This window comes from Ambystoma mexicanum, chromosome 5q (genome assembly GCF_040938575.1).
Source record: "Ambystoma mexicanum isolate Mex_15411 chromosome 5q, UKY_AmexF1_1, whole genome shotgun sequence".
NCBI lineage: Eukaryota > Metazoa > Chordata > Amphibia > Caudata > Ambystomatidae > Ambystoma > Ambystoma mexicanum.
In genome coordinates this window covers 1,045,208,683-1,045,234,825 of record NC_090933.1, presented here as the reverse complement: position 1 = coordinate 1,045,234,825, position 26,143 = coordinate 1,045,208,683, and the positions used below count along the sequence as shown (strand labels likewise).

General features: G+C 45.0%; 1 protein-coding gene across 3 annotated transcripts in view; it reads left to right on the top strand.

Moving 5' to 3' along the window:
• Positions 1 to 26,143, top strand: part of SAMD12 (sterile alpha motif domain containing 12) — a 2,183,709-nt gene that overhangs the window by 787,162 nt on the left and 1,370,404 nt on the right. For all 3 annotated transcript variants that reach the window (XM_069621541.1, XM_069621542.1, XM_069621543.1), the window contains exon 4: positions 1,718 to 1,847. In XM_069621541.1, coding sequence (XP_069477642.1) covers positions 1,718 to 1,847 — 130 coding nt within the window. The remainder of the gene's footprint in view (positions 1 to 1,717; positions 1,848 to 26,143) is intronic.

The following is a 26,143-nucleotide window of genomic DNA, read 5'->3' as shown; positions in this document are numbered from 1 at the left end:
CTGATTGCCAATATCAAGAAACATGCTGTGCACTATACCTTGGCCTTGGGGATTGTGAAGTCAAAAGCAAGATCCAAATTGTATCCCTGGCATTGTACATTTGTGCCAAGATGTGAACTAGGTGCTATATCCCTGACAATGTGAATCCTTTAGAAAGGCCCCAACGCTATGTTAAGTACACCCTATTGCCAATTGAATTCTAGCTAAAAGTCTAAGCCTTACTGGCATTCATATAGTCCCCTATGTTAATGGCCTGGAGCTATGAGATGTTCCCAGGACTGCATCCCGGAGACTAGTCAATAGACTGTGAAACCAATTACATTAGTAATCCCGAGAGTCCGTGGTTTGTTTTTCAGAGATCAATGTCCTGTTTTAGGAAGAAAGATCCCTCACCCAACAGTTTTTATCCACACCCATGGTATTGTGTGAATGAAAGCGTTTGATGTCTGATGGCCTGCAAGGGCGGTGCCTGATGCACAAAAGAGAATTGTGCGTGGGCCGACGTGCAAAAGCGCGTCATACTTTGCCTTGGCAGCCGCTGGAGGGCATAATGGAGGAGCAGGTAAGTGCTGCTCCAGGGGGACCGACTTGGTGGGAAAGGAGAGCAAGGGAAGGGGGGAGTTTCTAGCTGTGACAAGGGGTGTGGAGGGGACAGCCGCTGAAAATGGCGTGTTGGCAGAATGTGACATTGCGGGGGAAAGGGTTGCAGATGGCGGCCTTCCACAACGCTGCTCTTATGCCAGGAGGCTTTACACATTGATCCGTATAAAGGTGTTACAGTGCATTCCTGAGTCCTGTATTTTGTCGAAGCGGGGTGAACATTGAACGTCCATTCTTTAGAAGTAATGCAACCATCTCACTTACAGTGACGCAGTTCACAAAGCTCTAGCTCCCCGAGTTGCATCGGATGCCTACCTATCTTCTGACGTCACTTCATCTGCAGGACATACTTACACGTGTATGACTTTCAGTCATGGCTTTGTAATGTTTTTAGCAAATGAAAGTGTGTATCACATTAGGAGTATACCTCATATAAAATTGGGTTCATCCCAGAACCAGTTCGAGTCTTTTTTCAGAAATGAAGGTTAAATACTTATATTGGTGAATTTGTAGGCCATAGAACAAGACAAAAGTGGGACTGGTGGTGAATGAGCGAAACGTATAGTAAGTACTCTTTCAAAGTTAGGTGCGGGAGGAAGAGAAGTTGTGACCTTGACATCAAAGATGAAAAGCGAAGTCGAGAATCAGTTGCCACGTGGCAGAGTGTTACCTCTGTGCCTCGTGTGCAGATTCCATTGGTCGGGAGAGCACTGGTATCTATGCAAACATTCTCTGTGGTAACTCTTGCCTTTTGGAACTCCTCCCATCTCTAACTGCTACCCCCGCCCCCTTAATTTCTGAAGAGAATTGAAGACTTGGCTTTTTTCAAAGAATCTTGAGTCGTTTTTATTACATGGCGTCTTTAGCTATTCTTATTTTGCTTGCTTATTTTGTAGTATTGCATCAAGGTTTTTCTGGGTTCCCCTTGATTCCACTTGCACCCTCTGCAGCAAGTGACTATCCTTAATCAAATATATAAAACGTACAGAGCTAAACCAAGTACCAAAAATGATTACACTTAAAGCACTGACGCCAGGCTCATTAATTTGTGTTATTACGACATTGCTGTGCATATTGTCATATGAACAGTAGCTTAATGTCAGCTCTGTATTTCCAGCCAAGCCTTGTGAAACTGACGAAGCCGGTGGCTCTCTGGACCCAGCAGGATGTCTGCAAGTGGCTGAAGAAGCATTGTCCGAACCAGTATCAGATCTACACCGAGTCCTTCAGACAGCATGACATAACTGGTAATGCATGCCCCGCTTCCCACGCAAAACCGCGCCTTCTCCTATTTACAAGCCAGATGCCGTACTTTTGCAAGATGCTATTGCAATGATAACCGCTCTTTATTCTTCAGCTGTACTCTAGCATGCTGTGTTTTGTTTCAGGTGTTTGGAGCATGTTGTGCCCATAATGCACTGAGACACGTTTCCCTCCAGTGCTTTCTGCACTATGTGGATGTGCGCTTTATCATTGATTATGAAAGGTCACAATACATGTAATTTTATACATACACAGTGCATGTCAGAGTAGTGGCTAACTGTGGCCAATGCAGCTTTAAAGTGCCACCCGTGCTGCCAAGGGCATTTATTTGCATCCCATGTACATGTATGGCGCATTTGAAAGGTCAAGGTGCGGGGATACTTTTTATATCGAAGCCAAGATGAAGTTGTGGCCCCTGAATCGTGTCATGCTAATTGGATTGGCTTTGTTAAAGCACTGAGGAGTACAGAGAAAGTAGTTAAGTGTGTGCCCATTTGCATAAGTATATCATAGGATTTAGTCTCACATAACAAACTTGCAACTGCAATGATACAAATGTTACTTTATTTTGTTGTATGAAGCAAGCACTTAACAATGTCAGTAGACAGGACGAATTGCATACATTGCGTACTTAAACACTAGAACATGTGAAAAGCCTGAGGGCCCTACTAGTCTTTCACAGATAGAAGCAGGTTATGGATAGGACCTGTCAAGCCAAGTGGACTCTACATAGGCTTTAACTACTAGGTTAAATTCAGACATTTGAATGCAGTTTGTATGCACCGATGGGCAACATAGCTGGTTAGAATGGCAAAAGCAAAAAGAAAAGTCTTATTGATTCAACAGATTCCTCAAAACTCTCTCCACTGTGCCACTCAGTCTTTATATATAAGGTTGGTTGTTGGTTGGCCCTTTCTGGGGAGCCCATGGCAAGGCAGTGTGACACACTTAACCTAACTTGTGTTGCTGGTGCTGTCTGTCAACTAGTCTACATAATGTTCCACCATGTGTTCGTTCCTCCTCCCACCGCCTCCAGGCATCTGATAGGCAGGTGTTTTCTTCCTCCTTACTATCACTGTCCCTACATCTCCAAGGAACTCCTCCTTCCCCTCTCTAGTTGTTATAGATCTCCTTGTGCTCTTCGCTTTGGTCTGTGCCTCCTCCAAGCTCCTAGGTCCACATTCCCTCCACCTTGTTCTTCACCGTCTCCAACCTCCTCTCTCCTTTTTTTCTTGCTTAATTTTCACCTTCTCCATCCTTCCTTCTTTCCCCTCCTCCTGCTTTCCCAGATACGTCTGCAGCTCCTCCGTCTGCACCCTCAAATCTCTCTGTACTGCCACACCTTGCACCTCCAGAACTTTCAGCATTTCCTCCACCTCCAGATCCCTCAGCACACCCTCCTCCTCCAGCATCTGCGGGTTTCTCTGCACCCCCATGCCCTCCTGCACCTTCTGCTCTTTCTGCACATCCATATCTTTCAGCGCCTCCTCGTGAACCTGCAGTACTCTCTGCGCCTCCACTTCTCCTGCACCTTCAGCTCTTTCTGTACCTGCAGAACTTTCAGCACGGCCTCCCCTGCAGCACCTACCGCTCTCTCTGCACCTCCACCTGGACTGTTTGCTCTTTCTGCACATCCAGGTCGTTCAGCACCTCCTCCACCACCAGATCGTTCAGCACATCCTCCAGCTGCACCTCCAGCTCTCTCTCTGCCTTCACCCCCTCCTGCACCGTCAGCTCTTTTTGCCCCTCCATATCTTTCTGCACCTCCAGCTCTCTCTCTGCCTTCACCCCCTCCTGCACCGTCAGCTCTTTTTGCTCCTCCATATCTTTCTGCACCTCCAGCTCTCTCTGCACCTTCCCCCTGCTGCACCTTCAGCTATTTATGCACCTCTGGATTGTTCATCACCTCCTCCTGCTGCACCTCCAGCTCTTCGCGTGCCTTCTCTCTCTGCACCTCTGCACCTCTGCATTGCTTGCCATTTTTTTCCAACTTCATGAAGAAAGACTGTAAGATCGTGATATGGTCCTGAACATGAGAAACTTACTGAATTTCCAGCAAGCACCCACTGAACAGTGAATGATTGAATTCTAGGGAAATGGCAACCTGGGCAAAATGTGTGAAAGGACTATGGCAATCCAATAATCGCTGGGGTTCTTCCTGTTGGGATTTGGATGGGATGAAAGACCGGGTTACACTAGGTGGTTGATGGCTCAGGACACAATACAGAAAGACTTGAAAGACATTCATTTGACATCTAGCTAACAGTGAAGGGCAACGGGGGCCTGTTTTCTTGGGCCACGAAAGACCCAATATATGTTGCCTCAAATATGTGGAATTTGGAGGCACACCATTACAAGTCTTCCAAATGAAACTTCTACTAGTAAGGATTGCTGAAGTCCCATAAGGTGTGGTTCCTTCAGCCCAGTGAGGGCTGGATCCAGGGATCCATGGCCATACTTAGCCCTGCTTATGCTACAGTTAGTAACCTTTCTCCCAGAGTGGCCATCCAGGGGAGTGTTGTGTTTTTAGGGAATGTCGAGTAGCTGTGTACGCTATTCTGAGTATCACATTGCATATTCTGTATCCTCACGTGCAATACATTTGCAAAATACACCAATGCAGACCCCCTTCTATACCCATCAGAATCTGAAGTCTGAAGCTTCCTCTGGCAGGGTGTGCAACGAATAACAGGACAATAATTAGGTCGTTGGCCATTTGGTTAACTAATTTCGAGCAAGTCGACAAATGAATACCCAAGAGGGAGAGGGGAAGATAGTGTTGGGCACAGGGTAGGGAGGGGGCAGTGGTGGAGCCATGCGGGGCCAGCCCCCCCCCAAACCCCCATGGTGCCCAGGGCGCCCCCCAGCCTCCCACTGGCACCATATTGGCCACCCCCCAGGCACCAAAAGCTGCCTTCACTACTGGAAGGGGCATGGTGGGGATTCCCTTAAAGGACGAAAGGGGACGTCGACCAAGATCGAACCGAATGAGTCGACCAAATGTTAAACGATCTAATAAGAGTAGTTATAAAACGACTTAATGAGGCTGCTTGTAATCATGAGGAAGCCGCCTCTGGCAGATGCACGTCACATTATTCAATTACACCACGTGCCCTAAGAGTTGGACCAGTCTCATTGGCTAATAGGGAGCAGCTTAATGTCATGTCCGAAATCCAAGTAAAACATGAAATGTATGTGCTCGTTACACCACCTTGAATCATCGTCATGCTCCAGGCAGTGCTGTTTGGTGTGTAGGTAGATCCCTCTACTCATTGATATCGGGGCCCCGGACCTCTCTCAATTCCTGTTCATGGATGGTGGTATCCCACGCGCACCAAGATTTTACTAACTCTAGTCTTTGAGACGGATGCATACATGTCAACATGCTACCTTCCATTCGCCAAACGCTAGTCCAGCCCTAGTTTCCACTTTGCATTCTGAGACGTGTAGTCCTGGATTTTCTCCATTATCAACCCAGGGCTGCAAGTCCCAGGATGCAAGGTTAAACCCAGGATTGGACTAACACCCCCTGAATGGAATGAGACATGTTGGCATGCATGATGCAGGTGAGAGGTCATGATGTTAACATCCATGAACTATTTCGCAGGAGTGGGCTCCTCGCTAGTCAGCAGTGCTTCTCAAACTGCGATCACGGTGAGAAATGAAAATGTAACCTCTCATTTTATAGACTCCCTACTTATTTTGCATTTATGTAGCATTGCATGTTCCGTGCAGTACCTTAGAGTGCTTTGTTGACAGTTAATCTTTTTTATGGTCGTTTGATCAGTCATTATTCTTCCTTTTCTCGTTACTGGGAGCAGAAGTGAATGCGAGAAGCCTGCATAATGCAGTACAGAGCAAAAAAAGGAAGCGCGCACAATTTGCAACAGTGTCACTGATTGTGACATAAGCGATGGGGCAATTTTGCACCAGAGCTAGTCTGAGTCATGATCCATAACGTTCGGAACCAGGCAATATGTACACATAGATTTTTGCATCATTTTATTCTACTTGCGAAGCCACAAATTATTTGGATTCACTTCCCAAAGGTAGAAAACTGGTAATTTTGAGGTAAAATTAGTCTCTTTCATCTTTGTCCAGTGTACTGTTTCCTTCAATTTCACATTTTAAAAAATGAAGTCAAATATGTTAGGTTAAATTTCGTTTTTATTTTTTCTTATTTATGATGCAAAATATTGTGTGCTATGGTTTTAGATTTGGGCATGTTTGTGCGGAAGTTGCCACTAATTTTTAATGTGGCTGCAGACAATTCTCCTTCTCTTGCTTAATGTCATTCACCAGACACCATTCTGCAGAAAGGACATCCCTGTGCTAATTTTACAAAGAAAACATTCCAAAAAGGGCAGTACTTAATACCACTGGAGGTACTTGGCCAATACCAGAAAGGTAACCTATCTCCATTAATGAAGCAGAAAAGCACGTGATTGGAAAGTCTGCTCTGCGTGCATTACCGCCTCGAGTCATTGCTTTATCACTGAAATGTCCAGTATAGAAGAACATGTAAACTTACAACAGTGGTAATTACCTCAAAACAATAAGATCAGCTATGAGCGGTCTTGCTTTGTCATTTGCCATTTATTGAGCTAACAAAGGACTTTGCCTGTGTCAGACTGGGTCATCAAATTGTCTCGGGCACCAATGGAAAAGTGGCACACCATTGCAAACGGCTCTTTATTCCTATTGTGACACTGTTTGAATAGTACCCAAGGGGGAGTTGTTTGATAAAATGTGATGCACATTGTGAATGTGTTGCAAATTGTGCATTTTAAAGAATATTTATTCAGCAACACTGGTCAAAACTATTAGTCGCATAGTGAAGTAACTCATCAAACTGGCTCACAGTGGCCAAAAAAAGTGGCCCACTTTGACCAAAGAAACTGGCCCCATGCCAGCATTTTGCATTTTTGGTTCGGCCCATTGCCCTATAGGCCACTCTGAGCATGGACTTTGCCCAAAAACACTTACAAGTAATGAGAGTCTACAGGGTAGATCAGGAACAGGGGCTGTACAAAAGAGGGGCAGCTAGTGAACATTTGACGAGCCAGTGATGAGGAATTAAGTGTTATGGAAACCGGGGACAAGTCAGGAAAAAATGCACTGGGCCATTAACGGAAATAATCGCCCTGTGTAAAGTGCATGTTCAGTGTTGCCACTTTAACCTCCAGGATTTTGGAACACGGTTTTTTTTGTTGTTTTTTTTTATAGCAAGGGAACCTATCCATGACTTTAAAATATGTTTAGCGACTGGTGTTATTTACTGCTGGTGAAACATGTTGTCCCTTGTCACAAAGAAACCAGGGAAATATTTGACTCCCCCCCTGCTGGCAGCAACACAGAATGGTCCTCACCTGTCTTCGTGGTAATCTCAGTAGACTGGCAATGTACCGATGGAGGGATTTCCCTGTGATGGGGGCAGGCGCCCCTCTTTGTAATACCTTTCCTTTCAACAGCACGTTGTTTTTAAAGCGACATCTGTACCGAGCTTGTGTTTTTCTGCACAATGGAACTGAACGCGCAGTACCCCCCTAATACGAAAAGGCCATTGAAATGGCTGCAATTCTTGCATTACTGCCTGAGACCTGCCTTGCAGCTGCAGCGAGGCACGGGTGCCCTGTGAGGTTTGGCATCTTGAAGCTGGTGTCATGAATGTTTGCCTTTCCAAGTTATTGCAGATGTCCTTGTCAGCGCCCACACATTTCTGAAACGGTGCGTTGCCTCCACACCACACTTTGCATAAAGTGAAATTCAAGAACTGTTCTTTTTTTTTTTTTTTTTTTTTTTTTACAATAGTTAGAGTTTTGAAAAATTACATGTGCTGGAGGCTCTATTGCTTTCAGTCGCTTGACGTTAATTGCTTTGCAAGCAAGGCGGCAATTTGCATCCGTGCGACACCTCCCAGCTGCCAACGTTTCTGAAAGAATTACAGCATTTCCCATAATATGTGCTCTTCGGCAGGCCCAGAAAGGCATCACAGTTTGGTTTGGTTCGAATATCGCCCTCCATCAAAAGGTTTTAATTACTGTGAAATGTTAAAGCATTTTGGGGACGTGTATAAGACATGGCTCAGATAGTGAAATGTGTTTAATAGTAATAGTGTACTATTAGTATATTAGAGGCAGTCAGCAGCACATGATATACTTTTCTGAAGTCTTAGATTCCAAAAATGCAGGTTCTGATCCCTTTTGTTAGACTAAGAGCAAAGAATATGCTATTATATTACAATACGTGAGGTTTGGAAGTAGCACGGAGTTGTCATTCTTATGGCAGGAACACAATGTAAGCAGGAGGAAGCGAAGCGTTATTGAAAGAAATGGCCATTGCGGCTTCTGTTCTCACGTGACGCTGTTGCTGCCCTCTGATACGTCTACACCTCCTGGGAGGTTCATGCCTCGCACCATCTTGGCTGCCCTTGTCAGTTAGTCCATTGCAAGGCATCGAACGTGTAGGCTTGGAAGTTTAGAACCTTTCTTTGCGCGCTGACATCTTATTAAGGCCAATATTGTGTGGCTGACATCGCCTACGTTTCCGGTGTGTTCATGGGTAGTTAAGGCCTGTTGTCTTCCCTTAGTATTCTGGGCCAGAAGGCGCTAAATTGCACACTGCGTGACTTTTCTGATTAGCCACCGCCAACTCGATTCTTTAGTTGTCTGGCCAAATTATAGCCTTTACAAAAGGCATTAATAGAAAAAGGTAAGGCAGAACGGCAAAATGACGCTGCCGGGACATGATGAAGCAAACCGCCCTTCCTATCGTCATTTCAATGGGCTCGATGTTTTACAGTGCGTTCTTTGCAGGAGAAAGGAATGTGTACTTTTTCGTGTCATATGCTGATATGACTTAGTGGCTTAAAGTGTGATTCCTTTGTTTCTTTAAATGGAGTGAGTTCTAACCCTATTTCAATGACTGTGGGGCCTTAGTATGTAAACAGTACCTAACACCCATATCCTAACATTGGCCATTATATTCGTGAGATATCAGTCCAGTCCTGGTTTTAACTTTGCATTCTGGGACTTGTAGTCCTGGGTTTATGGTAGGAACATCCAGGAGTGCACTCCGCAGAATGCACTATTCTCAATCGGCATATGCCATGCTTTGGGGATCACACACTTCTTACCACATGGATAAGATCTATGATATTCAATAAGAAGGTGTTTTTGACAGGTGTCTACACCACAAGACACACTCCACACTCTAGAAGGATTAATCATTGTTGAGGAACTGACAGAAAGTGATAGGACAGAAGAATTATACACAAGCAATTTTACCCCTGATGAATGTCCTACATTTGTTTGTGTTTTAAGGACAGAAACTTGTACAAGTTGGGTTTGAGAAAAATATACCAATTGCACTTTAGAATTTGAAAAACTACTCCTGTGTGAAATTTCATACCGAGAAATGTTACAACTACTACAACAATTAACCCAGAGTATGTGTTTTTCTTGTGTTTTGTAAAGTTTATGGTCTACATGTTTTATCCATCGTGTTTAATATTGAGTTTTATGTAATTTGATCATTTTAGGAGTTTTTTACTCTACAGTTTTAATAATAAAAATACCTTTTAATGTGATTTTTTAGGTTCTTCTTGTCCTGTCTTGTGGTGTAGACACCTGTTAAAAACATCTCTGGACTAGTGTCTCGCAAATGAAATGGATAACGTTGGCATGTTGGACGACACAAAGTGATTATATAATGAACATTACAGGAATATGTTATGGCACTCGTGTGCCTGAGGCTCACGAAAAAGTCGGTGCCTTAGGCCAGGGGACAGAATGTTCACACGTCACAAAAAGAGACACAGACTTGCTATTTTCTAAGTTAATGGTTATAGCAGCCATTTCTAACAAAGCCATTGAAATGATAATGGTAGATTACGGTAGATGAAGGGTGAAGCTCACTATGCCCATATGTTTTGCCAAGTATTACACCCTATTCTCTCCCACGTTTGTGAAAAGGGGATATGTGTAATGCCCTGTCTGCAATGTATGTATGTGTGGAATGATTGTGGGGGTAACACATGCGTCCGCAGGTGGGCATTGCCATTAATGGCCCGCCAACTCGAGCCAAAGTAAGCCAGAGCCAAGCCTGCTATTGTAGACCCCTAAACGGTCTGAAGGGGCATGTGTGGTCTATCTACAACTCCACGCCTTTTGTGAAATGTGTAGGATTGAAAGATTACGTGTTGTGTCATTTAAACAGTTTTTCAAATCGAAATAATTTGGAGCTTATGTTCAATGTTGCGTAACGTACGCAACATCAATAAAAACATGCGTCAGTTTTTTAAACATTTTGCTTATGCTACGCAACAGTTTCATTCATTTGTTTGGTGGAGATCTGCCGCCTCCCTTCCTCTCCGCCATACAAATGCCCCAGCATGCATTTTCATGCCGGTGCAAATGCTGGAGGATCCCTATGCAGCCCACTGGCTTTATGGCTAGACTAAAACAGGCAGACTCCATAAACATCCATTGTAAACGCTGCCTACCATGCCAGCATTGGCAGGCAGCATTTACAATTGCAATTAAGCAATGGCTACCATGCGGGCATGGTAGGCAGCATTTACAATGGATGTTTATGGAGTCTGCCTGTTTTCTTCTTCCTCCTGATGATGATTCAAACTCTCTACTCTTTTTTGTTTACACTTCATTGCCATTACCCTTCCCGACAGTGCTTTAAGTGGGCCAGGGCCAGCGGGGCAGAGCCCTGACAGTCTCCAAAAAGTAGCGCTCAGCCTAGGCCCTGCCAGAGCTCCCCAGTCCCACAATGCTTTGGTGGGATTTTTTCCCACACTGCGGCACTACCATGTTGGGAAACGGTGTCACTGACAGCAGTGTCGGCCACAGCGTAGTGCAAACTGGAACTTCCTCTCATGACCCGCAAGAGGAAGTTCCAGTTTGTGCGACAGTGTTTCTAGCACTGCTGTCAGTCACAGCATTGGCAGCCAACAGCATTGTGGCAATAGAAAGCCCCAGTTATTGCACCTTCCTCTCGTGACCCCACTCAAGGGGTCACAAGAGGAAGTTGCAGCCCCAAGCCCGCAGTGCCATTTTGGCCTGGCCTTGCCTACTGTACCTGAAACCGACAAGAGGAGAAGAGAAGATTCCAAGCTGCGCCGGACAAGATAAGCCACGACCAATTAAGTTACACAAAAATCCTTTTCTTTGAACATTTATCAGTAAGCCACTTGCAGATAAATGTGCAAAGCAAAGGAAAAACATACTCTCCTTTTACCAAATCATTCCAAGTGTTCCCTCATTTCCTCACTCTTTTGTCTCCCTCTCTCTCTTCTGATGCTCTCTCTTCATTTGCCCTCTCTCTTCCCTTTTCTCCCTTCCAACTCCATCTCTCACCATTTCCTCTCCCTTTTTTCTTCCAGCTTCCCTCCCCATCTCTTCACTTTTCTCTTCATCTACCATTCTCTCTTCTTCCCCCTTCTCCTTCTTTCCTATTTTCTCTTCCCCTTCTCTCCCTTCCCAGCCAATAGTGGCTATTGCCACAGAGCGGTTAAAGATAGCTGCCATTTAGTTTAGGATGGTCCAAATTGTATGGGGGGGACAGGCTTGCCAGGTGATTCTAAAGGCTGAGCAAACCATTAGATTGACCATCTTTTGATTTGAGGGAACCAAATCAAACCAAGACACCTTTCTTTGGTGAAGCGACATCTATTAACCTTTTTCGGGCAAAATATAATTTCATTTCTTAGCTTCTCTAATTAAGGTGCCACAGTATCAAATATACACTTGTACTGTCTGCAGACTATGCCACCTTTTGCGGCATAGGAGTGTCTCTGGAAGTCGTAATTCAGGCAGACAAGCCATATTTGGCCAGTGGAATTATGAAAAGGTTGGAAATGGCAGGGCCGTTGGCGGACAAATGAACAAGCTGGTCATGCCAAAAATTCGGTTTTGGATAGATTAGGCTTTATCGGGCATAAAAGAATCATTCTTTAATTTATAGAAATGTTCTCACAATTTAACAACTGATTACTCATCCAAAGGATAGAGTGGGGATTTGTAAAAACACAAAAAATTCCCTATTGACATTCAGAAGAACTGAGGCAAAATTGGGCATTGAATATGTAGAATATTTTGTAAATATTGATAATTGGAGGGGATTGCAACATTCATACAAATACATTTATATTTTACAGGTTATCTATCGATCCCTAAATGTGTTAACACTGGTGCAGGGGGAGGGGAGATGGAAAGGAAGAAAGAAGAGAAGGAAAAGGAGGGTGATATTGGATGAAAAGGAAGGAGGAAGAACAATGGCAGGATGCAAAGGAGCAAGCAAATGGAAAGAAAGACCGTAAATGGGAATGGAAGAGAAGAAGAAAGACAGACGGGGGAGGAAGAGAGAAAGGGGAAGGAGAGAAGGGGAATAGAAGTGGAAAGAAGACAAGAGGGAGAAGGAGATGGCAGAAAGGAAGCAAAGACGAGAAGGGGGACTGAAGATAAAGGGTGAGGAATAGAAGGGCAGGATGGGGTAAAGTGAGTGGCAAAGAAAGAGGGAAGGGAGAAGGGGAGGCAAGGACAGGCGAAAAGAAGTGGAACGTAAGATAAAGGGAGCTGGAAGAGAGAAGGGAGCAGGAAGAGAATGGGGAAGGAAGGGCGAAGGGGATAGAGAAGGGGAAGGAAGAGCGACAGTGAAAGGAAAAGATGCAAAAGGAGAGAAGGGTAAATGAGGAACAGAGGTGTTGAAAAGAAGCGAAAGAGAAAAGTGGGGAGGAGGAAAGAAGGGGAAAGAAAGAGAAGGGAAGGATGCAAAAGAAAAAGGAAGGGGAAGTAGGAGGGAAGCCAGGTCCCATCGGTGTCCCACAACGCAACTCCATAGTAATTATTTGTTTTTTTAAATAATAGAATGATATATTAACATAAGCTATGAAGCGAATCAGAATCACTTACAGAGCTGCAGATGAGACACAGTGCAAATAAATGATTTGCGTAGGATCACACACTTGTGTTGTACCAAGCAGACAGTGTTGTGATATACACTTAGTTATGGAGGTCAACCTCCCCTGTGCATTTTTACATGTTCTTTTTTTAGGCCACTGCCATCAAGTATAAGACCACGCCCTACGTACAAGTCACGCCCCACATAATGGCCCCCCCTCAATTTCCTACCCCATTTTTGAAGCACTGCTTTTCAGCCCTTTCCCCCTCCAACAGACGCCCTAAGCCTTGGCTCAACCCCCGCTCTCTCCGCTCCAGTCTCCGCTAAACTGACGGCATTGGAAGATGCCCCAAGCCCCCTCTGACCTCGCTGCTCTTTCCTCACTGCACTCTTGTTATGACCAAGCCTTGCTTACTGCTGAAATAATGCTACTTTTCTGAATTCACTCTTTCCTTTTCCCATCACCCCGTCGTCTCTTTCAACTTCTGAACACATTCCTCTCTCCTCGACCCCCTGATCCCTCTCTTTTATATCTCTTTCCTCCACTGACTTCGCTAATAACTTTACATCTAAAGTTGTCACTCTTCCTTCCCAGGTGCTACTACTCCCTCCAACTCTTCGTGGTGGACTCTTTCCCCCCTACTCATTATCTCCCCTTTCTTCTCTCTCTGACTTTGATACATCTGCCCTTCTCCCTCAGGCCCATTCTGCTGCTTCCTTCTGACCCTTCCTCCCTCATTCCTCAGATCTTCCCTCACCTTCTCCCATATCTCACTTGCCTCATCAACTCCTCTCTCACTAATTCATGTTTTCCCTCCTTATTGAAACATCCGCTCAACCATACCCAGGTTTAAAACACCCTCTCGTGATCCCTCTATCTCCACTAACCTCCGCCCTATTGCTCTTCTTCCCCTGAGGTTGCCATTGGTTCACTTACGGGTGTCCCTCGGAATGTATGTGTTTCCCCCTCATAGCATTATTTCTTTACAAAATAGAACGAGGCACAAAACATACTTTTGGTGACATTAAAAAGACCACAATTTATTAGTTATTTTCAAGATCAGCACTAGACGATCAGCAGCCTTTCAGCATGACTGCAGTAGATGAACTACTTACATTCCAAAGAAACGCCCCCAATTATTTGACCAGGTTGTCAAACAGGTCGCACTCCCTGGGCTTTCTGTCTAGTCTGACTGTATGGCCTCAAGCGTGAACCAAGCAAAGAGTGCCGTCTCTGTAGATGGAAGCTGCTTTGCTGCACCAAACCATGACCCTCTTGCACCTGCCGCGCCAGGTCTCTAAAGGCACATATTTGGCCACATTCCATTTTAAAAGGTCATTCTTTCACTGACTGGTCGCATGTGCGACCGCCAACCTGCAACAAGTCTAAGACATCATTAGTCATACCTGCAATAGTATTAGGGTGTGGTGGATGGGTTTTTGCAGGGGCTTGTTCAACAGCGAAAGCCCACCACTGCTCTGGGCTTCTTAACCATTCCTGGACCCCTGACGCCATCAGTCTAGAAACCTCTGCTTCCCCTCACATTGAAAATAATATCACCCCACTATTTAGTGGGCTTTCCTTGAATTTGGGGATTGTTCAAGCAATGGGTCCGCCATCTTTCAGGCTGGTTGAACATGGCCACCAGCACCATTTTGCATACTGTGTACCCTAGGTCCTCCACTACATTATCCCCAGGCCCCTTAACGCCCCCTATGGTCCTGGGCCATTCCTTTCCTCTCCAAGATCTTAGAGCGTGCTGTATACTCCCACGTCAGTGCCTATCTAAATCTCCACCCCTTTCCCTCACACTCCACAGCGACTGCCGTTCTACACGTCCTCAGGAGTCTTCTCACTGCCCGACGCTAAGATTTCTTCTGTCCTTCTTCTTGACCTTTCTGCAGCATTCGATAATGTTGATCATGCACTTCCTCTTTCTACCCTCTCTTCCCTGGGTCCTTCCGAGTCTGTTCTTCAGTGGTTTCACTCTTAATCTCTCTAACTGCTATTATTATGTCACCTGGCCTAACCAAACCTCTCCTCCTGGTCCCTTCTTCATGGGGTCCCTCAGGGGTCTTTCCTAGGTCCTCTACTTTTCTCACTTTACACTACCCCACCCTCTATGTTTTCCTTTGACATTTCAAGCCGAGTCTCCACCATAATGGGCAAGAGTACTGGCAGGTCGGTGCCCCCCTCGCCCATTATGAACAAGGTGCTCATGGTACTTTTCATGAAGCAGAAACATAATGGATGTTGTTGTATTGCTCTGCTATGTCAGTGTTCAGATTTATATGTGGGCATCTGCTCTTTTGAGGAAGCGGCCGTTCACTGTCTAAGCAACGTTTGAACTCTAACCTGGCTTCCCTCACGAAAGGAGCCAGTCCACTGATATGAGCCACACCCTATAGGTCGCTCACATTTAAGATTCGTTTTCTTCAATGTTCAAGTAAGGGCCTTTTGTTTCGAGCACACCATCTATGCCTTGCCAACTCTCTTAATGGGCCACTTACTGATAGTCAGAAACAGGACCTCCGCACCTCTTGCTGTAAGTGTTGCGCTAGTTCGACCATTTTAACGTTCCATGTAGAAATCACCACACACTGTGTAATTCCACTTGGTTGTGACAATTTAATGAGTGTAGGCATTGTCAACATTACACCATTTTTGCAACTCGCAAGGAACGTCATCCTGTCATCTTCTCGCAGAATAATAAATGTAATTTGGTATAAGCCTGCATGTTTTTCATACACATGACTGCAGAAACAAATTATCTCTGCATCAGGTATTTTGCTGGGACAAGAAACGCGTCTTCTTGTGATATTATATTTAACATTAAGTTACATCATTAGAAAAGCCCCTTGTAGCGTTATATTGAGAGACCACCCTTAACCCGGGGAGTTCCTTTGCACCCCCAATCAAGGAGCCTTACAATGCTTGCTTAAATGTATTTATTAGCGCTGGCCTTATTAATGACTCACCGAGAGGCGCATACATCTCCCCCCACCCCCCACTGTGTCTACAGTGAGCCAAAAACCAGGCAGCGGTATAGAAAGAATATATATTTCAGTTATAAACTCAATGACTAATAAGTTGGTTAAACTACAGCAGCCACTGTCTTTGTGATGTCATCCTTGATGTCCTGGTTGTTAGTCTTAGCAGTGCACGGAGGTGGCACGAGTTATGGTTGCATACCATAACTGGCAAATTTCAAGGGTTTTTCGGTTTTACTTGTAACCATAAAATCCCTTTAACAATATTATTTCAGTGAATTTCGTAGGTTTTTTATTGCAACTTAACCATAATGTCCCTTTAACAAAGGCTTTCATTGAATATATATATATATATATATATATATATATATATATATGTGTATACACATATTTTACAGGGCCTGCGGTAGCAGCCCTGTAGTTATGGTTAAGCTGCTTAACCCTTAGGAAGAACACTTTTTGGGTACCTTATAACTTCGCCCCCCCTGGAGGAATCCTCATGAAACTTTGCACACAAAAAAAGGTACATTGCTCTATCAGATTGATTCTGAAAATGTTGGTGAGGCTTCGTGCAGGGGGGCAAAGTTATAGGGGGGTCTCACAATTTGTGGGTTTTCCAATAGATGCGATGGAAAAAAAATGCGCTCATGCCTACAGCCCAAACCGCTGGGCGAATTTTCACCAAATTTGCATAGGAGCCGCGGCTTGGTTTGGTGTAAATCCTTCCATTTGTGTTTTTTTTTTAAATAAGGGCAAAAAGTAAGTCCAAAAAAATGAGTGATATCTGTGTTCGGTCCACAGACCCACTTCCCTATTCGGTCTGCAGACGGGCCTTCGATTGGTCCAGAGGGCAGCGTGAAGTCTGCAGACATCGGACACAGCCACTGATTGGATGGTGAAAAGAATGAGGGGTGTCAGATTTTTGGAAACACCCACCATGTTGGATTCACGGACAGTCTCCATTGTCCGCAAACACTGCAGTGAAAACATATTAAAAAACACCACATTGCACTTGTCAAACTAATGAAACCATCTCTAGGTAGGTGAGGTGTGATGAGGATGGGATATGGCCTTAAAAAGCCCAAAAAACAGGTGTTTGTTCAATTCTGACGTCTGTGAACTGTCTGGATGTCCGGGTAGCCCTGTGATGTTCAAGAACATCTGAGCTGTTTGGGGACATCTATGACTATTTCTGCATTACAGGGTTGGTGAAAAGCAGTTTTGGATGGCTTATAACTTTGGCGCCACTCAATGAAACTGCATGCAATTATGACATTTCTTTCTAGACCTGACTCTGAATGGTGTGGTGCTCTTTTGCCAAGGGGGAACAAAATTAGAGGGGGGGTCGCAAAATATTTTAAAGGCTTATAAATGTAGTGACATTTGACGAATCTGCACAAAGGTTTGCAAAGAGGTTTTAGACTAGATATCAATGTTTTTGCAAAGTTTGGTGGGATTTTCTCAAGAGGGGTCAACATTAGAGGGGGGTCTCAACATTTTTAGATTGCTTATAACTTTGATGCCATTTGATCAATGTGGCCAAATGTTTTCAGAATGATTATAGACCAAACCTTGAATGTTTGAGCAAAGTCTGAATGGATTTTGTCAAGTGGGGACTAAGTTATATAACTATTTTATTTATGTACTTTTTGACACTTTTCAAAAAATAAAACATGGGCGGATTTGCAGCAAACTCGTGCAAGGAGCATTGGCAAGGTACCTGAAAGCATGGTTTTGCAAATGTCAGTGTTTTATTTTGTGAAAGTGTCATAATGTAGGTACAAAAATGTGCGATATACCTTTGGTGACTGAGGTATAGCCTGTGGCCATGGGCCGTGGCCAGATTATCCCGGTCATGGCCATCTGGCTACTGGCCATGACAATGAGGGGACAGCAATGGGGTTAAATTGGGCATGGCCACCAGGGACTGCCTATGTGGTAAAATATTTCGAAATTCGGATAGGTTTGAATGGGAAAATAAATTCTGCTTGTGGGAACAGCTTGAAGTGTTGGAAGGGATTGCAGCAAATATGCACGAGGAGGGTCAGCAAGCACCTCAAAGCATGGTTTTGCACATATGTCCTGTGTTTTATTTTTTTGAAAGTGTGAAAATGTAAGTACACAAAACAGTGATATAACACTGGTGTCTGGGTAATGGGCCTGGCCGTCAGCAAGGAGAAATGTGTACTGTAATTTGCTTATTGGAGCATGCGGTAGGTTGTAATGGGAAACAATGTGCGGCTTGCGGTTACAGCCTGAAGTGGTAGACTAGATAACAACAAACATGCACGACGAGCATTAGCAAGGACCTGAAAGCATGTTTTTGGAAATATGTCTTCTGTTTTATTTTTCCAAAGTGTAAGAATGCAAGTTGAACAACTAGTGATAAACATGTGATGTCTTGGTAGGGGGCCTGGTCCTCAGCAAACGCAAATGTGTACTCTAATTTGCTTATTGGGGCATGCAGCATGGCCGAAGCCCATACTCCATGGATTTGGAGACTGGCCATAGCTGAAAGCCATGAATACTGGCCATTGGTTACATAATTAGAGTATAGTGAACACTGACATAGGGGCAGGCTAGGTACAGTGAATAATAGGTGTGGTTTGGTTGGGCTGGGATCATGGCAATTGAGCGATGATTTGCATCCCCACGATGTGCTGCTGACAACGCTAGACATAAATATGTTTTAAAAAATATGTTTCTCAAAGGAGATTTATAGTACTTTCATATATATGAAAAGTGTAATTATTAATAACTTATATATATAGTGATGTAACACCATAAAATATGTTCACTTGTAGAAACCTACTAAATGGACAGAAAAAACTTTGTTAAAAGGATCTTATGGTTAAGGTGCATCCACCCTTGGGACTCCTCTGCTCCAGTAGTTAGCAAGTGGTGTTCCCACCTTGGCTTCCCTTGGCATTTCCCTCCTGAGTTCTCATAAGCACATGCACATCTGTACTAGCACTTCTATTTATGAACTTCTGTCACTGCACAATACATATGTGCATTTATAGGAGCATTGTGTACAATTATTGTGTATAAGTATGGGGAATGCAGATTCAAAACCTTTGTGGAAGATTGTAAAGTAAAAGTTGGTGTGTGGAAGCTTAATATGGTCATAGGCTTATATGTACCATTTTTGGAAGTGATTGATGGATGGGTGTGTGGCTGTTTGAAAGCGGGTCTTTAAGGGAATGTTACAAATATAAAATACAAAAGGGTAGAAGGGATGCACGTGCCATCCGGGTCTTTTAATGATCCATGGCCTGGAAAGGGGACTGTGGAGCCCGCAGATAGTTATAAAGGCCCATCAATTATGGTCCTTATTGTATGCTACAGAAAAGTATTTGGGACTGAAAATTGCTTCTGTCCTTTTATATTTTTCTCTAGTATACAATTGTCCATGATTAACATTAGCATAACACAACATGCACAAAATCATATTGAGTCTAACTACTTTACTGAGAAATGTAAAGTAGATGGAGTCTATAAGATTATTTGTTTTGTTTTATTTTTTAACTGTGCAAGGTGGTTCCTTAAGGACACTTTTTTTGTTTTTTTTGTTTTTGTTTGTTTTTTGCAGAAAAGGTCAAGTAAGGTGGGGAGAGAAATGAGGGAAGAGGCGCCAGCCACAAATATGGAGGGGCAGGTGGACAGGGGAAGATATTGCAGTTGTAAACAACTTGTATGCAGGAGCTTCAAAGGAATTCCCTTTCCAGAATCGGAGGCCAACAGTCCTGCAGTGATGGAAGCCATTTGTTAATTCTGCCCACAAATTGTCCTTGGCTGAAATGAACTTAGATGTTGCATTTTCACACATCTTCCTTTATTCTTTGAAATACTGTGTATTTTACTGCCCATGGTTCACTTTGCTTTTGCATCGGTTGATTTCTTGTTTCTTTGCACACGGCATTGTTTTTTTATCTATGACAGCTGAAAGTACAGGGCTGTTTATTTTAGTCAGCCATAAAATAGATTTGTAATTAACTGCTTTTCGTTTTTTTGTGTTGAAAAGTGTTGAAAAATGTGTATGAGTCTCACAGTGCACCGCCTTTTGATGGGTGGCAGTTTCACTGAAAAATGCTGCTTTTCAGATCAACCTTTCCTTTTGGAATGTAAGATAGGCCTTTTGATTTCCAATGCTTGGCCATTCCCCCACTCGTCCTCGTGTTACTTGCAGAACCCCAATGTCTGCCGTAAAAGGGCTATTTTCAGTGTGAAGGTTTTGGAAAACCGTCAGGTCATTTTTCCAGTGAGCCTTTCAATTATGTTTGTTTGGGCCTTTGATTAAACCCCACACCCCTGTTTAATAAAACAAATTGGGCCTCATTATGAGTTTGGCATTGTGGCCAATAATTCTGGCAATGCCACATGGAGTCCTATGGAGTCCAATAAATGGGATCTAGCACCGCCTTTCACCACTTGTAATCTGGCAGTAATTCTACCAGACCAAGTGGCAGTAACTATAAATCCGTTTGGTGATATTTCAGCAGATTTACCACTGAAATACCACCAAACTTGTAATGAGGCATATATCTTGAAATAATGATTACAATGTTCAGGGTAGGTTGCTGGAGCCTATAGACCTGGAAGCTCTTAGACATTGCACGTCCTCTTGTTAAGACCTGTGTCGGGGTGATTATCCCGGGGTTGGCTGAGCCGTCCGCGGACCTCCGGGCTGGAGGCCCCAACTCCTCCCGTGTTCCCCAAAAATGAGTATGAGACACACACAAGAAGCAAGGCGGTTCTGCTGTTTATTAAAACAACGGCAGGGATGGGTCTAGGATCGTACGCGTCCATCCAGACTCTCAAAATTCGTGGGGCTCGCAGGTCCTTTTTGTTGCAGTATGATGCGCTACTTGCGTCACCTGGGAAAGTTAGCGAAAAACCTATTGCCACTCCGGATTGGTTCCTCGAGTGGTAGGGTTAGTATAGCATACATATAGAGAGCAATATTAGTGGTTGAGGATGAGTCAGGTGGTATACTTGGGTTGTCCCTTCTATTAGATAGTTGAAAATTGTTACACGAAGACCCCTGATGATTGGCTAATGTTAATGGCGTCAGTGATGAGTGCCCCCATGTTCTGATTGGTCCTCCCGCGAGCCCCCCAGTCTGGAACCATTGTTGTTCCCAGCTCGCGGTGTGCCTTTCACTAGCAACAATGTGTAACTATGTGTTTGTGCAGACAATGTGCGGATTTGCTCATAGGCTTGAGAGCAGACCATTCCCATCGCTGTTGGTGTCCATCGGGTCATTTCATTGTTGCAACCTGTGTCCCAGACGTGGGACCCAGGCGACTTCTCCCTCGTGGGTCTGGCACCTTGTCAGGTTGGCTTGGTCACGTGGGGAGAGACCGTGGCTGGGGCGGAATTCTGCACATTTGAAGTTGTATTTTGCTTCTGTGTGCTTGGCTTTGCTTACAGGTGTGACCTTGGCGCCGGCTGGTAGCATACGAGTTGCAACATCGCCCCCTTGGCTGCGAGCTCTCGCTGGGCTCGTTCTGCGTGATCAGCACTTTTACTCTTGCTCATTCAGTATTCATGGCGGTTCTTGCTTGCGGCCTACTTGGGCCTGGTTCATGGGTGGGGATGTGTAATGCACGGCACCTGTGTTGCGGTTTGACATGGCTTCATAGGCAGTATTACGTCGTCGTTATATTCTCATCACGATGCGAGGGGTGGGAGAAGCGTCAGCAAGCGTATACACGAGTGCTTTCTGCGTCTTGCGTTTCTGCATTACGGAAAAACCTATGTGAAAAATAATAAAGATGCGCGTCAGTGGGTGTATCCGTCACCTACGTCATAGCACTGAATATATTCTTTGTGTGGGTTGGTGCGTGAGTGACCAGTGTGCATGGTGGCACGTGTGTTCTTGGCAGTTGGCTAGGTCGTTATGGCATCTCTAACGATGTGGTGATGTGGGTGCTTGTTGTTGAGGTCTTAGTTGAGTTCATCCATGCCGCAGGTGTCAGCTTGAGTAGGGCAGGCTGGTGGGCATATCCTTATGTTCTTGAACCAGGGTATTTGGTCGTCTGGTAGATTGACAAATTCATCTCGTGGCGGGTGTCTGGGCCGCGATCCTCTAGGCCATGGTCGTGAAGAGATTGGGGGGAGCTTTTTCTCCCATTCTCCCACTTCACCTGAATAATGGCACAAGTGTCCAGAATGTCAGAGACAACAGTAAACATGGAACTCCAGTGAGGTCTCTTTTGTAACTTGGCAAACTTGAAGTGTGCCATTTTAGGCAAGAGGTCAATGATTCTGCTTAATAAAGACATATCCAATGCTGAGGAGTTGCCTGCTTGAGAAGCAGGACTGGCAGCAAAGGGGTTACTGTTCATAGATCAGCTGATAAAGGAGCTGCAGAAGTTTATTTAGCTCCCCAGACAAAGCCTATTCATCTAGCAGAAGGGGGTTTCCCAGAAGGTGGATGATCTTTCTGGCCAAGAAAGAGGGCATTGGCCAGCCGCCCCTTCTATCATTGTGTGCACAAATTCCAGGAAGGCTGTATCTCAAGACGTTGGTAGTCAGCAGAAACATTGTCCCTTCTTACCTGAGAGAGACCACAGATATAGGAACAGCATCAATCAGAAGCTGCAGAGAAGGCACTGCAGCATCAAGTATGTCATCTCTTTGTCCCGCAAAAGGTTAAGTGCCTCTGATAGGAGAATCTTGGGTGTAGCAAATAATAGAGGGGTTGCATAAAGCTTTATAGAAACCCAGTACAAAGTGGTACCCTTTAAATGGATCAGTTCAGTTTGGCAAGATCCAATCTTATTGATTTACAATGTCAGGGGCATATTCATAAAGGTTCCATAGATCCCTATGACATCTGCCCTCTAAGACATTTCTGCAAGGTGCTGGAATGGTGAGCAGTCTTATATTTTGTAATGCCTGGGATGCGTGCAGAGACCTCAAGTTGTAGGGGAACCCTACTTAAGCTACCCCTGGGACAATGGATATCCAGGCAGGATCTGCTAGATGTGTTTCTGCTCCTACCTACATTTCCCCCTCACAGAAAGTACCTGCAGTTTCTTTGGAGTGGGCAAGTTCAGGAAATATCACCCCCACCATTCAGTCTCCCTTCAGCTACATGGTGTTTACCAAGCTGTGCTTGTCAGAGAAAATGAGAGGGGTGAGACTAACAGATCTGGTGATCCTAGAACTGGACTGTTTAGTATTATGCCTCAGGATGAAATGGTAATTGATGGACATATTTCCAGATCTTGGGTTTATCCCAAACTGGTAAAATCATTGAGTATGCTGTCCCAAAGAAATTGAGTTTTTAGCATCATTGCTTCACAGTAGACAACACTAACTCCATGGTCCTGGAGCCAGATGCTACGAGCATTTAATAAGTATGCTTTGAAATGGCAAAGGCACACATTTCTTAAAGAAAAGTGACCAGATTTGTAGTGCTGGTATTGTCCTCTCTGAAGGGCCAGTTCCACGGCCCCAGCATAATAGGGCACCTCTGAGACCCCCAGATACTATTGCCAAGAACTCTCCTATACAGTGCATGTGTTTTTATCAGTGTAGGCCAGTATGGAACACAGTGGTTGCCAGACTATATGCCTGGGAGATTGATCAGGATTTTATACAGAAATATACTGAATCAGACACTGTTGTGGCCCACAAACCTGCATTCAATGATGACATGGGACATCAGTATAGCATATCTGTCTGCTTTAATCTCCATAAATTAGCTGCCTTCCCTTCCAATGTCTCCTCTCCTTCCCTTCCTCTCCCATATTCCCTCCTCCCATCGCACTACCTCTTTCTTAAAGGGGCAGCATCCTTTTCCTCTGCAACATCACCCACATTGCTTATGAGGGAGGTTTGTGGCTTACATTTGTTCGATGAGGCAGGGAGGTCTCCGCATGGTTTGCTGCAGGCAGCCGGGCGATTCGCAGGTCTCCCCTTCCGATGCTATTGCCGGGGATCCTCTGTCCCTTCCATCCTGGGTTCCTCTTCTTCTGTCGTGTGTATATCCTCGTCAGGGTCCTCTTAAAATAGCTTGTGGAAGAATGAGTCATTTTGAGTTATCTCTCCGTCTTCTCTGAGGGCAGTGATCATAGGCCCTTGGACGTCAGTGACTAAGAGTGGCTTGGGAGCATACCTCGCGTCTGTCTTGTTGCACTATTTGATGAGCACTACTTCACCAACTGGGAGTTGAGGTTCTTTTGTCTTTCTTTTCCGATTTGTCCACTTTTTGGCTTTCCCCCTTTTCTTGGCTTCTCGTTGTCTAATTTCTGTGTCTTCCGCTGGGGTGTAGTCATTTAGCTGTGGTTGCCGAGTCCTCGGTTTATACTTAATGAGCTCTGTGGGTGTCCATCCGGTTGTCTCATGTAGAGTGTTCCTATAGCTCCAGAGCATCTAGGAGATAGCTTGGGGCATCACCATCAGGTCTGTGGCTGCTTACATTGTACGGTGTGCAGTGGCTTAGCGTATCCTCTACTAACATTCCCATATATGGGAACTACACTTGGTTTTGGAGTATCTTTTTTGTATTGGCGACCCCCCTGTGGCCTTCGGGGGCGATGATTACCAGGGCTTTCCTTGGGCTCTTGGGACCTCGCAGAAGTGTCCCTTGGCCAGTCCTGGTGAGTTCTTTGTGGATCTTTGCCATTCTCTGCAGGTACCTCCTGTCCACCTCCCCGGTCGCAAAGTGTGACGCCAACTGTTGTTGTTTGTGAGCTGGAATGCAGCTTGGATGGTGGGGGTCTGTCTTGCTTCTGTCAGCAAAGAGGTTACTGATGATGGCGGGGGGTAGTTCATTGAGGAATAGATAGGCCATGTAAGCCTCCGCTTTGTGTTCTATGATGTTCTCTGCCGGCCATCCAGGGTTCCGTGATAAGTAGTCTGCTGGGTTGGCCTCATCCTCAGGTTTTTAGCTGTACTCTTGTAACCTGATTCCCCACCGTTCTATGCGCGGTGGCATCTTGATCTTGGGGTTCCTGAACAGGGAGAGGAGTGCCTGATGGTCCGTGATGAGGACAAATGTCCGTCCAATGGTGAAGTGGTGGAATTTCTCACACGGCCAGACTGTGGCCAGGATTTCGTGTTCATCCTGCGAGTTCACTTGTTCATGATGGAGAGTGCTCTGCTGGCATATGCAACAACCCTTGTGCTGGTTTTGTTGTTTGGGTCTGTCTGGGTGAGTATGGTCCCTAGCCAAATGGGGCTGGCATCAACGTTGATCTTGGTGTCCAAGGTGGGGTTGAAGTAGGCCAACTGGTGGTTGTTAGCCAGTTCTTGCTTGATAGTACAGAAGGCCCTTTGACAGTGTTTGCCCCATTCCAAAGGGAAATCCTTTTTTAAGGCATTGCCGGAGTGGGTTGGTGAGTGTTGCATAGTGTGGCAGATAGTGGGCGCAGTATCTCGCCATCCCTAAGAAGGAATGCAGTTCTGCCACGTCATTCGGGGCCTCTAGATTCACAATAGCGCTGATCTTGGCAGGGTCAGCCATGATCCCTTGGTCGGAGACTATGTGGCCAAAGAAGCATAGGCTACGTTTATTGATGGTGCATTTTGGTCCATTGAAGTTGAGGCCGGCTTTATGTAGGATGTTGCACACCTGCTTCAAGGCTTCATCATGATGCTCCTGGGTGATGCCAAACACTAAAATATCATTGCTGTAGTTGAAGGCATTTGTATTCAAGGCAATCTGCGTATTGCTTCCTGAAATATCTCAGCCACGGATGATATCCCAAAATTGAGCCGCTTGTAGCGGAACAATCTGTCATGTGTTGTGAATGTGGTTGTGGGTCTTGAGGCCGGATCGATGACCAGCTAGTGATAACCTTGATTCAGATCTAACTTGGAGAACCGGGTGGCCTGGTTGAGTCTTACTAGCATATCTTCGATGTTTGGTCCTGGGTGTCTCTCCCCCTGGATTGCGGCATTGGGAATCTGCATGTCCACACAGAGACGTGGGTATCCATCGGATCTGGGTACCACTACTACAGAGGACACCCACAGGGTGGGACGGACCGTCTACTCTCTCAATGATGTCTTTTTCGAGGAGAAGTTGTAGTTCATGGGTCACTTGTGCTTGTAGGTGAAATCCTATTCTCCGAGGGTGTTGTGGTATTGGTCTCACTGTTGGGTCAATGTGGAGCCTTATGTCGGTGTCTCTTAGTTTTCCGACTCCCTTGAATATTTCCGGGAACATCACTTTCAACTCCTCGATATCCAGCTCTCGTTGTGAGAGGTTCTGTACGGCTTGGGCATTTGGAGGCAGGCCTGTATGGTCATGTTGGATGTTGAATAGCGCTATGGCTGTGGCTGTCTTGTAGCTGAGGACATCACCCCATCATGGGGCTGTGTATGCCGTGGAGCGTGGCGGATATGCGTTGTCCTCTGTGTA